General features: G+C 50.4%; 1 protein-coding gene across 1 annotated transcript in view; it reads right to left on the bottom strand.

The window, feature by feature from the left end:
• Positions 1-3,946: 3,946 nt before the first annotated feature.
• efna2b (ephrin-A2b) overlaps positions 3,947-13,775 on the bottom strand; it is a 114,960-nt gene continuing 105,131 nt past the window's right edge. The window contains exons 3-4 of the mRNA XM_030050311.1: positions 8,074-8,139; positions 3,947-4,598 (exon numbers count right to left, since the gene is read on the bottom strand). Of these exons, the coding sequence (XP_029906171.1) occupies positions 4,468-4,598; positions 8,074-8,139 (197 nt within the window). The 3' untranslated portion in view covers positions 3,947-4,467. The remainder of the gene's footprint in view (positions 4,599-8,073; positions 8,140-13,775) is intronic.

Here is a 13,775-nt window from a genome sequence, read left to right as displayed (position 1 = left end):
CCCCCGGGAAGCTGCGGGTTTGGAACATCATGCAGGTTCTGTTCCAACGCGTTACACTGTCGCCTTCTCGCTTCTGTCTTTCCTCTTCTGATGCAACATCCAGCAGAGAACAGAGAAGGGCAAAGTGAGCACGGCTGGGTAGAACCTCTCTGAGCGGGTTCTTCACAGCGCAGGTTCCCAGGAGAACGTTCCCAAGCACGATGAGCTTTACTGTCACTACAGCTCATTGATTTGAGAACGTATAGAAATGACTGAGGGTCTGATCTGCATCTCTGCTGGTTTTATTCTTCACAAATACAGTTTTTTTTTTAATTCATGCATTTATTTATTCATGGATTGTTCGCAAATTTTCAGGTAATTTATTTATTTATTTTTTGCAAATTTTCTCTTACATTTCTGTTAAATGTTTTTCCTTAAATGTTCAAGTTTTTTTTTTTTTTTTTTTTTTTGGCTAATTTACACCCTTTCCCTCATGTTTTTGAAAGAAACCATGAAGTGTAAGAGTAAGTATGAGTGATTATTTTAACACGATAATCTCACCTTTTTGAGTCTGTCAGTGTTCAAGATCGGCACCTAAACATTTGAAAACTTCATATAAACAATGAGCACGTTTACATGCACACCTTATTCCTGTTTTAACCTGAATATTTGCAATATTCCAGTTGCGCACATGTCATGTAAACACGCACCGAACCAGATTAAGGTCATATTCCGGTTGGAGAGAATTCAGAATAAGCCCCCTGGAATATTCCTGTTCCAACCGGAATATTGGGGCACCTTCAGCTAATGAAAGACTTAAATATCATGGAGGATATCGATGGGAGAAAACATAAAACTAGTGACAGAAGAAAAAGAAGAAGACTTCTTCGTCTGTTTTTCCGGCAGACCAGACGCCTAAACGCGTGCTGCTGCCTCCAGTGGCTGAGTGTTGCATTACGTCAGAGAGTGGAATACACCGAAACACAGGAACATGCCAAGTAACATGTAAACGGAATATTCCAGTTGCCGCGGCGCAGTTACCTTAGCCGGAATATTGACCCGAACCAGAACATGGTGTGCATGTAAACGTACCCACTAACACCTTTTCTTGACAGCTATGAGCACCAGAGTACCAAAACCAATGCCGGCGCTGGACGGGGACGTTCAGACCTTCTGTCTTCACCTCAGCAGAGAGCGAGCGATGACCGAGGATTGGTGGAGAGAAAATCAGAGAGAAAGTGAGAAAACAACATTTGAGTGTTTTATCCCGTCGTCCCTGCAGCAGCCTGCACCGCCTCAAGGCCCCGGAAACAGGAGCTGACAGGGAAATCAAACATTTTATATAGAGTTTCCTTCTATATAACAAAGTCCTTAATGCCAAGATGAAGCCCCTTAATTATTTACTGAAGATAAATGACAAAATAAAAGTATATTTCAAAAGAATCTCAGTCTTTGTTTTAATTAATTGAACATGGTGTGTGTGTGTGTGTGTGTTTAGTTCAAAGCAATAAATGTAGGAAGGAGTTCGATGCTGTGTATTCCAAAAATATCTGGAGGGATTGTGTGTTTTTCCCATTTGGCAGAGTTTGATCAGAGCGGTTAGCTCATATTCATGTGTGTCTTCCTCTGATTTCATCTTTATAACTTAATAACATTTATTCTCTGAGGCTTCTCCTTTTCTCTCCTTTTCTCTCCTTTGGCAGGAAAACAGGAATGTGTGGTGCATTCATGTGCTGCTGCGAAAAATAATGCTACTAGAAACGTTCACATGGATGCTCGTCAGACTCACATGATGACATTAAAAACCAGGTCTCCTTCTTCAGCTGACAGAGAAAACCTTCAACAGCCACACAGTCCTTCAGCGTTCAAATCTGCTTTTTCTTCCAGTGAGACAAAATAATCTGCCAGTGGGATGAGATAATCCCAAGTGTGTGTGTATGTATGTGCGTATGTCTGTCTGTGTGTGTGTGTGTGTGTGTGTGTGTGTGTGTGTTCATTCAAATCATTACCAGTATTTTTTTTATTAAACAAATCATTCTCAGACTGTCTGTCTGTCAGCTCCTCGGAGGTGCCACATGTCGGACGTCCCCACCAGCACGTGAACGCACCGTCACACCTGCTGCTCTGCAGCTCACAGGTGCAGCTGCAGAGGACCAGCTGCAGGAGGCAGGTGACCTGGGAGCAGCTGCTGCAGTGGGTGGGGGCAGTGGGTGCAGTGGGGGCAGTGGGGGCAGTGGGTGGGGGCAGTGGGTGGGTGCAGTGGGTGGGGGCAGTGGGGGCAGTGGGTGGGGGCAGTGGGTGGGGGCAGTGGGTGCAGTGGGGGCAGTGGGTGGAGTGGGTGGGGGCAGTGGGTGGGGGCAGTGGGTGCAGTGGGGGCAGTGGGTGGGGGCAGTGGGTGCAGTGGGTGGGGGCAGTGGGTGGGGGCAGTGGGTGGAGTGGGTGGGTGCAGTGGGTGCAGTGGGTGGGGCAGTGGGTGGGGGCAGTGGGTGGAGTGGGTGGGGGCAGTGGGGGCAGTGGGTGGGGGCAGTGGGGGCAGTGGGTGGGGGCAGTGGGTGGAGTCAGTCAGAGTCACTCAGTCATTTTTCGTGGAAGTTTTTATTTGTGGTGAAATTATCAAACACTGATTCATACATTTCTTACATTTTCTTCGTCTGAAATCAAACGTCTCGTATTTGAAGTCGTCTCGCGGTTTTCCCGCTCATGCAGCGCAGGGAGGAGTCCTGACGAGGCCTGCTGACCTCTGACCTCTGACACGGTGACATCACCCCGGCTCTGTGGCCAATCGCAGAAAATGCATTCTTTATTTAACAGGTTTTATAAGCATCCAATAAGAAAATATACAAAAAACAGATTTTTTTTTTGATTTTCAAAGAATATAAGCAGACATTTTTTAGTCTAGAAAACCAGGTCGTGTTGGGCATGTTGGGCCACAGCTCGCTGAGCGGGACGCTCCGCGAGCGGGACGCTCCGCGAGCGGGCGGCGGGGCTGATGACACGGCGGCTTCCTGCAGACGCACCACAAAAACATCCATTTGTATTTTTTCCTGTTTTTCACCCAGCAGCTTTCTTTCTGCCAAACAAACATTTCTCACGAAGCCAACAGCGATTCTGTCCACATGGAAATCAACTGAAGGAGATGAGCTGAACCCCCCCACGCCGTCATCAACCCAAACAAAACATACAGGACTACAAGGACCAGAATGCATCGTGATACAAGCAGGAGAAAACAACAACAACAGCAACAACAACAACAACATCTGACTCGTCCAGACCGCCGCCGCTCCCATCATCAATTCATATCACATATGAATATTCTTCTGCGCTTTTTTGAAACGTAAAAAACAGAAACATGGCAGAAAGGAAAAGAGAAAAACTTGAATTTTCGCTCAAAGAGTCGAAGTCGACTGCAGTCCTGCTCCCTCGGGAGTCCAAGTGCTACGCATCCAGTCCCAGGCCCGCTCCTCCATCACAGTGCATATACTTCATTTCCCAGCATGCCCTGCTCTGCTGGTCCAGACCCACGGACACGCCCCCCACAGCAGAGACGGAGGGATGAGAGGAGAGAGAGAGAGAGAGAGAGAGAGAAGGAAAAGAAAGCGAGATGACACATTTCATCCTGTCGACCGCACCACGTCCCCGTTTCCCCGGAAACCACAGCAGCTCACAGTCACTAAGAAATTCAGCACCAGTGGAAAAAAAGGCCATTTTTGATTGGTTCGTTTTGTTTTGCGCACAACATTCGTTGGTTTTTTTTTTTTTTTTTTCTTTTCTTTCTTTTCGGTATGACAAAAAGATTCAACTCTTTAAAAAACATCCACATCAGTTTGTCCCTGTCAGCTGGTCCCTCCCCGCGACACAGGTGGGCGGAGCTTCAGAGACCCCGAGCTGATGTCAGACACCCCCCCCCCCCCCCCCCCCCCCCCCCCCCCCCCCCACGCCCCCCACGCCCAGCGTCCACCCCCACAACACCATAGAAAAATTTAACAAGAGTCTTTGGCAATTTACAGAAATGAAAGGCCCTCGTCTGTGGATCTAGAGTGCTACCGCTAAAGTGGTGGAGGTGTGGGGAACTGGGCGAGAGACAGACAGAGAGAGAGAGAGAGAGAGAGAGAGAGAGAGAGAGAGCGAGCAGTGGTGCCGCTGGGTGGGCGTCGCCGGCGGCTGCTGGCGTCTTCGTCTCGGCTGACAGCAGGAAGTCGTGCGCCGCCGATGCGACGCCGCCACAGGAAGTCGCCTCCTGCTCCGTTTGGTTTGTGGAGTTTCCTGCGGCCGGCGAGGAGAGTCCCAGCCAGGAGGCGTGGAGAGGAGGCGGCGTCGGGTCGGGCGACGGGCGTGGACAGAGGTCAAAGGTCAGGACAGGAGGGACGGACGGACCTCAGTTCAGCCTGATGGGACAGCGGGAGGAGGACAGGGACAAGGAGGAAAAAGAAGAGGAGGAAAAGGACAGACGGCCAGGAGGAGGAGGAGGAGGAGGAGGAGGAGGAGGTGCTATGAGGAGGCGAGCAGGAGGGCGAGCAGCATGGCCGACAGCAGGGAGACGCAGCAGGGCAGGAGACAGCTGCAGCCTCCGGTGCTGTCGTCTGTCAGGAAGGGTTCAGGAGACTCATACACCGAGTCATCTGAGAGACAGACAGGCAGACAGGCAGGCAGAGAGACAGGCAGAGAGACAGGCAGAGAGAGAGACAGAGAGACAGGCAGAGAGAGAGACAGAGAGAGAGACAGGCAGAGAGACAGGGAGAGAGACAGCAGAGAGAGAGACAGGCAGAGAGACAGGGAGAGAGAGAGACAGGGAGAGAGACAGGCAGAGAGACAGGGAGAGAGACAGGCAGACAGACAGGCAGAGAGAGAGACAGAGAGAGAGACAGGGAGAGAGACAGGCAGAGAGACAGGGAGAGAGACAGGCAGACAGACAGGCAGAGAGAGAGACAGAGAGAGAGACAGACAGAGAGACAGGGAGAGAGACAGACAGAGAGACAGGCAGAGAGACAGGCAGGGAGACAGACAGGGAGACAGACAGGCAGAGAGACAGGGAGAGAGACAGACAGAGAGACAGGCAGAGAGACAGGCAGGGAGACAGACAGGCAGAGAGAGAGACAGGGAGAGAGACAGGCAGAGAGACAGGCAGAGAGACAGAGAGAGAGACAGGCCTTTATTTCATTCTCTAAACAAAATTCTTTTTCTTTTTTAAGGTCATATGATGTGAAATCAATTTTAAATAAATATTTCTAATAATTTTTGGCTGATTTTCAACTTTTTTTCGTTATTTTCTTTTTTTGGTAACTTTTCACTATTTTCTTTTCTTTTCTTTTTTTTTTTTTTTTTTTTTTTTGTGAATGTCTTGCTCCTTCCCTCCATGTCTCTGTTGGAGCTGCAGAGAAGCTGCTCAGGTGTGAGGAGGTGAAGGAGGTGAAGGAGGTGAAGCAGCTGATCAGCGGCGCTGCGTTCAGGTGCAGCTCCACAGTGTCAGTACAGTGTAGTTATGGTTATGATGTGATGTCACAGGAAAATGGCCGTGTGTGAATATGGACTATGGGAGTGAACAGGGCCCTTTGCTGCAGTGTTGTGTGTGTGTGTGTGTGTGTGTGTGTGTGTGTGTGTGTGTGTGTGTGTGTGTGTGTGTGTGTGTGTGTGTGTGTGTGTGTCTGCACAGCCTGGCTATCCTCTGTCTGCCTGCTCGGTTACGTTCCAGCAAAGCTGGATCAACTTCTTGCTCAACAGCTGCTCCGTTTTTTACCGGGTCACTCTGCGGCACGCCCCCCCGCCGGGTCACTTGTCACTCTGGGGCACGCCCCGCCGGGTCACTCTGGGGCACGCCCTGCCGGGTCACTTGTCACTCTGGGGCACGCCCTGCCGGGTCACTCCGGGGCACACCCCCCGGGTCACTCTGGGGCACTCCCTGCCGGGTCACTCCGGGGCACACCCCCTGGGTCACTCTGGGGCACACCCCGCCGGGTCACTTGTCACTCTGGGGCACGCCCCGCCGGGTTACTCTGGGGCACGCCCCGCCGGGTCACTTGTTACTCCGGGGCACGCCCTGCCGGGTCACTTGTCACTCCAGGGCACGCCCTGCCGGGTCACTCCGGGGCACACCCCCTGGGTCACTCTGGGGCACACCCCGCCGGGTCACTTGTCACTCTGGGGCACGCCCCGCCGGGTCACTCTGGGGCACGCCCCGCCGGGTCACTTGTTACTCCGGGGCACGCCCTGCCGGGTCACTTGTCACTCCAGGGCACGCCCTGCCGGGTCACTTGTTACTCCGGGGCACGCCCTGCCGGGTCACTCTGGAGCACGCCCCGCCGGGTCACTTGTCACTCCGGGGCACGCCCTGCCGGGTCACTCTGGGGCACGCCCTGTTGGTTTGCCCCCATTCAGAGTAAACGGGTGCAGCGTTCCTGTTGGAGTGAATGAGCCTGACTCTGGTTTAAAAACATCTCTAATCATGTGACTGTCAGCATCAACACTGAATATAAGGAGGATGTCGTCCTTTAAGCCCCGCCCCCTCTGCGGCGGGCCTGTTGAGAGTGCAGCCTTCCTGCCGGCGGCGCCGTGCGGAGGGACTCGGGCCGCCGTGGGAAACGCTCACACTGAACGTGTTTGTTCGGTTCTGGCACATTACAGACGGACAGCCACGGAGCAGCAAGGCCTGCTGGGATACGAGGGAAACGAGAGCAGGGCAGATGTTGACACGGCGCTGCAGCTCAGCCTGACGCCTCCCGCTCTCCGACGCCTCCCTCTGACGCCTCCCGCTCTCTGTCGCCTCCCTCTCTGACGCCTCCCTCTCTGACGCCTCCCGCTCTCTGACGCCTCCCGCTCTCTGTCGCCTCCCTCTCTGACGCCTCCCTCTCTGACGCCTCCCGCTCTCTGACGCCTCCCGCTCTCTGAGGCTCCGGACAAACAGCAGCGAGCCAGACTCACCTCAGAGGGTCTGCACAAGGACACGCACACGCACGCACGCACGCATGCACACACACACACACACACACACACACACACACACACAGAGCACACACACACACGCACAGAGCACTGTGTGTCCGCCTACAGGGGGCGCTGCAGAGGCTGAGCAGAGTGTCGGCTCTGTAGATGATAATCTGCTCCTCCGCTGCTTCAGAAGCTCCACATTTCTCTGAGCTCAGAGGAAGGAAATGTGGAACATTTAGGAAGCAGATGATTGGTTCTCCTGTGGTTCTGCAGCCAGTCAGCAGCACAGAGCCTCAATGCCAGTGCTAATCTGCTCACACTCATAGCATTTTACAGCCATGGATTATAATCTCAGTTTATAATCCTGTCTGCAGCAGAAATATGGACAGGAACAGTCCAGTTACTGATCAATATCTGGATCAAATGGACTGATCAGTTTAGAGCATTGAGCCCCACTGACCCACACAGATTCTGCTCTGTTGAGCTCAGTGCTGCCCCCGCTGGACACAACACTGACCTGCAGGCTGTTTAGCTCAGTGCTGCCCCCGCTGGACACAACACTGACCTGCAGGCTGTTTAGCTCAGTGCTGCCCCCGCTGGACACAACACTGACCTGCAGGCTGTTTAGCTCAGTGCTGCCCCCGCTGGACACAACACTGACCTGCAGGCTGTTTAGCTCAGTGCTGCCCCCGCTGGACACAACACTGACCTGCAGGCTGTTTAGCTCAGTGCTGCCCCCGCTGGACACAACACTGACCTGCAGGCTGTTTAGCTCAGTGCTGCCCCCGCTGGACACAACACTGACCTGCAGTTATAGTCCTCAGCATGGAGGTGGGGGGGGGGGGGCAGAGTTTTGGACACCTGAGCTCCGTACCTGTCAGCCATTCTGGAGGAGGATTGCTGATATTTGAAATCAAAGAGTTGGGGGAAAGGAGGCGGAGCGAGCGAGAGCAAACATGAATCTGACTGTTGATTTCAAACCCAGAGGTCAGAGGTCAGAGGTCAGAGGTCACGCTGCAGCAGCTAAGCTAAGCTATCAGTCTCAGCTGGGACGTCCAGCTGCCTCGGGGTTTATTCAGCTGCACCGAGTTACCAAGAGGTCAGAGGTCATGCTGTGTGTGTGTGAGTGTGTGTGTGTGTGTGTGTGTGTGTGTGTGTGTGTGTGAGACTCACTGGTGGGCTTGACGTAGACCTTGAGCTTCAGACAGGGTTTCCCAGCCAGGTTAGGATGTGGAGATGCTGCAGAGAGAGAGAGAGAGAGAGAGAGAGAGAGAGAGAGAGAGAGAGAGAGAGAGAGAGAGAGAGAGAGAGAGAGAGAGAGAGAGAAAGAGAGAGAGAGAGAGAGAGAGATTTTTTTTGATTTTTACAAAAGACTTTATTTACATCTTTTTCATTTCAAGGCTGTCTTCATATATAAATAAAGTGCTTCTGTGCAAAATCACTCAGATAAAAATAAAAGTACTTCATAAAAAATGTGCAAGGAGCAAGTCTTCTTCTTCAACAGAGCAAATAATATCTTTAAAACACCATACTTTTTTAAAACCCTCCAAATCCCCCATCTGTTTATAAAACCTGAACTCCAGTCCGAGTCTGGCTCTTAGTTTTGCTTGCCACATCTTTTTTGCATTCTGCCCTTCTCTGTTTTCAATCCTGTTTCTTCTGCTCAAGTAAATCGCCATTTTTGCTTCACCTGAAATAAAATTTAGGAGCTGCCATTTGTTTTTGTTTGTTTTGTTGTAGCCAGCTCCCATGATAAAAACCTTCTCAGTAAAAGGTACATTAAAAAGATTAAAAACCAATGTTAAAACCGAAAAGATCTCTGTGAGTCTGTTGCATTCTGTGAACATGTGGAAAACAGTCTCACGGAGATCGCAAAAAGGACATTTACTAAAAACAGCAGGATTAAGAACAGAGATAAAAGCGTTTGTGGCAACAGCACCATGTAAAATTCTCCACTGGAGGTCACCAGTCCGTTTTTCCAGGGGTTGCTTGTAAAGAACCCTCCACTGTGGTTTCAGTCCATTTTGTCCCAGTCTCTGTGTCCACACAGTGGAGGGCCTGTTGCTCAGTCCGACCTTGTGGATGCTTTTCACACAGTTCGTGTAAAAAGTTCTCTTGTCTGCTTTATGCAGGGTCAGTTTTTGTGGGTTGTTGACCATTAGCAGGGGGCCGGTCAGTTCCCCCAGCCCTGGGCTCAGGAAAACCTCCGGGAAGGTGTCCGCGGCGTTAGGCTCACACTTCTCCTCTGCATATTCTATGAGGAGCCTTTTTTCCTCCCTGGAGAGCCTTTGGGTCCACAGCTCCAGGGTTCTTTGTGCCACCCGGATAGACCTCAGCCCCAGCAGAGAGCCCAGGGCCTGGGCGTCGCTCAGCGCCGGCCCCACCGCATCCACCAGCTGTTTCAGGGTCAGGACGTTGGACTGGAGCAGCGCCCCCCTCAGACCAGGCGACGTGTTGCAGGTTGCATCCAGTCTGGCCCCGTTGATGAGTGGCTCGTTCAGTAACCAGTGCAGAGATTCAGCTTTGGAACACCTTCTGTGTGAAAACAGGCTCCAAGATTTAAAAACACTTTGGTAAAATGGAGGTAACCCGCTTAAAACTAGAAATTTTGGATCAGTTAAAAACAGAGCTTTATCCAACCTCAAGTTGTTGGCACGCCTAAAGATGCAGCTGGCCACATCTCTCCACATCAGATTTGCTGGACCAATCAAATATTTCTGTATAAATTGGAGTCTAAAAGTCACAGTCCGGCTGGCCAGGTGGATGAGGCCCTGTCCCCCCTCCTCTCTGGCTAAAAACAGCACCCCCTGTGGCACCCAGTGTAGACCGTCCCAAAAGAAATCAACAATTTTTCTTTGTATGTTCGCTAGTAAATTTGGGGGAGGGTCTACACAGGTTAGACGGTGCCACAGTTGGGATGCTACCAAGTTGTTTAAAACCAGGACTCTGCCCCTCATGGACATTTGAGGAAGTAACCATTTCCACTTAGATAATCTTCCCTCTATTTTCTCTGTGACCGTCTCCCAGTTTTTCTCCACTACGTTTTGTTTTCCTAAATATATTCCTAAATACTTAAAACCATCTTTTATCCATCTTAGATCTTGGGAAAAAACTGGGAGACCGCCACGCCATTCACCAACAGCAAGGGCTTCACTTTTTTTCCAGTTTACCCTTGCTGCTGATGCTACGCTAAAATCACTCACAATGTTGGTTAAAAGGTCTGCATCACTCTGATTCTTAATAAAAACAATGACGTCATCTGCATAAGCCGATAAAACCATGTTCCCACTAAAACCAGGTAAAAACAAACCTTGTAAACTGGAGCGTATCTTGTTGAGGAGAGGTTCCAGGGAGAGTGCATAGAGCATCCCCGACAGAGCGCAGCCCTGACGGACACCTCTATGCACTCTAAAAGGTGCACACAGACTTCCATTAAACTTCAACACACTCTCAACTTCACTGTACAACACCTTGATCTTAGCTATAAAGCCAGCGCTGAACCCAAACTTCTCCATTACTTTCCAGAGGAAGCTGTGTTCAACGCGGTCAAAAGCCTTTTCCTGGTCCAGGGAAATCAGACCAGTATCTAACCCCAATGAACCAGAGACATCCAAAACATCCCGAATTAGGTGGATATTATCCACCATTGACCTGCCGGGCACACAGTAGGTCTGATCCCGGTGGATGACCTCCTCCATAGCCCTCCCCAGCCTGGAGGCCAAGACCTTGGACAGAATCTTGTAATCCACACAGAGCAATGACACGGGGCGCCAGTTCTTGATGTCCTGCAGGTTCCCCTTTTTTGGCAGCAGGGTGAGCACTGCTCTCCTGCAGGACACTGGCATGGAACCAGAGGCCAGACACTCGTTAAATACATCTAGGACATCTTGTCCTAAGATGTCCCAAAAGGCTCTGTAGAACTCCACATTGAGTCCATCAATGCCCGGGGCCCGTTGGCCCTGCATGCCCTGCAGTGCAGCCTGAAGCTCCTGCATATGAAGTGGGGCTGTGAGCTGTGCGTTGGTCTCTGCCGAGACTTGAGGAAGCCCTTTGCAGAACTCGTCTGTGAGCTTCTGCTCTTCCTTGTATTCGCTCTTGTAGAGCTCCTTGTAGAAATCTACAGCTCGTTTGCGTATCTGGCATGGTTCCGTGATCTCCTGCCCCGTGTCAGATAGCAGTGTGTGGATTACCTTCCTCTGTCCATTCTTTTTCTCCAGGCTGAAGAAAAAGCCAGAAGGGGCATCCATCTCCCTGATGGTCTGGAACCGGGATCTGACCAGTGCGCCCTGTACTTTAACGTTTAACAGGTTGGCTAAAGCCATTTTTTTTGCTTTGAGGCTTTCAATACAGCCTCGATTTTCTGTGGACTCAAGATCCACTATGTCGGTCTCTAGATCCTTCATAGATCTGGTGATGTCTCGGGTGACGTTGAGAGTGTGCTGCTGACACAGGAGTTGGATTTGAGTCTTACCGTGGTCCCACCACTGCCTAAGACTACTAAAATCACCCTTCCTCTGTCTAAAAACACCCCAGAAATACTTTAAGACCTCTCTAAAACTTTTATCATGTACTAAAACAGAATTAAAATGCCAATAAGCGCTTTTAGGTTTAACATTTTTGATAAAAACATTACATAAAAGCAAAGAATGATCAGTAAAAACAGCTGGTACAATACTACAGTTTTTAAACACATTAAAATGATGTTTAAAACAATAAATACGATCTAGCCTGGCTGAGGAGACCCTACTCTCTCTGAAGTGGGACCAGGTATACTGTCTGGAGTCTGGGTGCATCCTTCTCCACACGTCCACCAGGCCATGAGAGTGGACCAGCTGCTTCAGGGCGCGCTGAGAGGCTGGATGAGGCTCTGCATGGTTGCGATCTAATGTCGCATCTTCTGTACAGTTAAAATCCCCACCCAAGAATAAAAAATCCTCCGCAGCACACCCACTTAAAACATCAATTACTTTCAATAAAAACTGCTTCCTCTCTGCACCGGCTGTTGGGGCATAGATGTTGATAAAAACAGCTTTAAAATGGTCGAACTGAGCTTTGGTTAAAAGCAACCTGCCATCAATAAAATGTTGGACCTCCAGGGAGTTAGGTTTAAAAGCCTTGGAGAACAGGAACCCCACTCCTCCACTAAGGGGCGTGTGGTGGCTTAAAATCACCTCCCCTCCCCATTCCCTCCTCCACTCAGCTTCATTTTTAAAATCACTGTGGGTTTCTTGTAAAAAAAGAACATCTATTTTTTTTGTTAAGGCCGTTTCAAAGATAAAAGCTCGTTTTCTTGCATCTCTTGCACCATTTACATTTAAAACCCCTAGTTTAAAAACATCCATGATGGGTAAGATGTTAAAAACCAGGATAAAAACCAATAAATTAATTAAAACACACATAGTTGCCTTTTTCATCATCATTCATTAGTTTTTTTGCCTTCAGCACCAGTTTCTTTAGTCTGTAAATCTCTTGCTCAGTTAGCCCAGCTTCTTCCTTTCTGCTCATACTTGTTTTTGCTGACAAATAAAAACATCCAATATCTGGAAAATAATCCTCTATTTTAACCCCATGTTGGTTTTTGGTTTGCTGTAGAAAACATTTAATTTTTTCAGGACTGTACATTTTTTTTTCTTGACTGTTGCTCATATTTGGGATGTCACTGCTGTCCGACACACACTCATCACTCTCACTGTCATCTGAAATCTTTTTACTTTGTTTCTCCTCCACCACTTTGCTGCTTTTTGCATCATTTGTGTTTCTGCTCTTTCTTCTTCTTTTTGCTGCTTTTGGTTTCACAAACATTTCTGTTTCTTCCTCCACCTGCTCACTCCATAGCCCACTGCTCTTACCCTTGTCCTCTTTTCCTCCACTGCCTCCTGCACACTGTTCACCCTCCTTTTCTAAACCTGCCTGTCTTTCTTCCTCACCTGCCTTCTCCTTCACTTGCTCACTGTTCTCACTCACACCACTTTCATTCATCTGTTTAGCTCCACACACACCTCTCTCATTCCCCTGCTCACACACACCACTTTCCATCTCCTGCTCATCCACACCACTTCCATTCTGTACACACACACCACTCTTCTTCCCCTGCTCACTCATACCACTTCCATTCTGTACACACACACCACTCTCTATCCCCTGCTCACTCACACCACTTCCATTCTGTACACACACACCACTCTCCTTCCCCTGCTCACTCACACCACTTCCATTCTGTTCACACACACTTTCATCCATTTTTCTCCCTTCCCCCTCCTCCTGCAGTGTCTCATTCACACCGTTTCCATCTCTCTCACACACATCATTCACACTGACACCCGGTGCATCTGTGCTACTCACCCCGTGCTGTAGGTCGGACACATCGGCACGTTTCTTCTTTGGGCTCCGCGGAGCTGCAATCGGCCGCTCGGATGGGGCGACCGGCCCCGCGGCGGCAGGCGGCCCCGCGGGGGGCTCGTCCGCCGCCGGGGCCGACCGCCAAGCGGCGGCCCCGCGCCCCACCGGTGCCGGTGGAGCCGCGGGAGCCGCCGCTCCAGCGCCCGCAGATTCCCCCGGACCGGGCGGAGCCGGGTCCCCGCTCCCCGGACAGGACTTCACCGTGTGTCCCTCCCCTCCACAACCGAAACACTTCATCACCGATGAAGTGGCAAAAATCACGTACTCATAATCATCTACTTTAACAAGGAATCGGAGGTTAAGCTCCTCATCCCGTTTGTTCAGTATCATATAGAGTTGTCTCCTGTGAGACACGACGTGCTTCGGCAACGGAGACTTACATCCAGACGGGATCTTGCGGATCGGGGACACTACCTTCCCGTGTCTGGACAGCTCTCTGCTCAGAAACTCATCGGAAATGAAGGGGGGGACATTTG

Source organism: Myripristis murdjan, chromosome 4 (assembly GCF_902150065.1).
Source record: "Myripristis murdjan chromosome 4, fMyrMur1.1, whole genome shotgun sequence".
In the NCBI taxonomy this organism is placed as follows: domain Eukaryota; kingdom Metazoa; phylum Chordata; class Actinopteri; order Holocentriformes; family Holocentridae; genus Myripristis; species Myripristis murdjan.
This window is presented reverse-complemented; position numbering and strand designations above follow the sequence as displayed.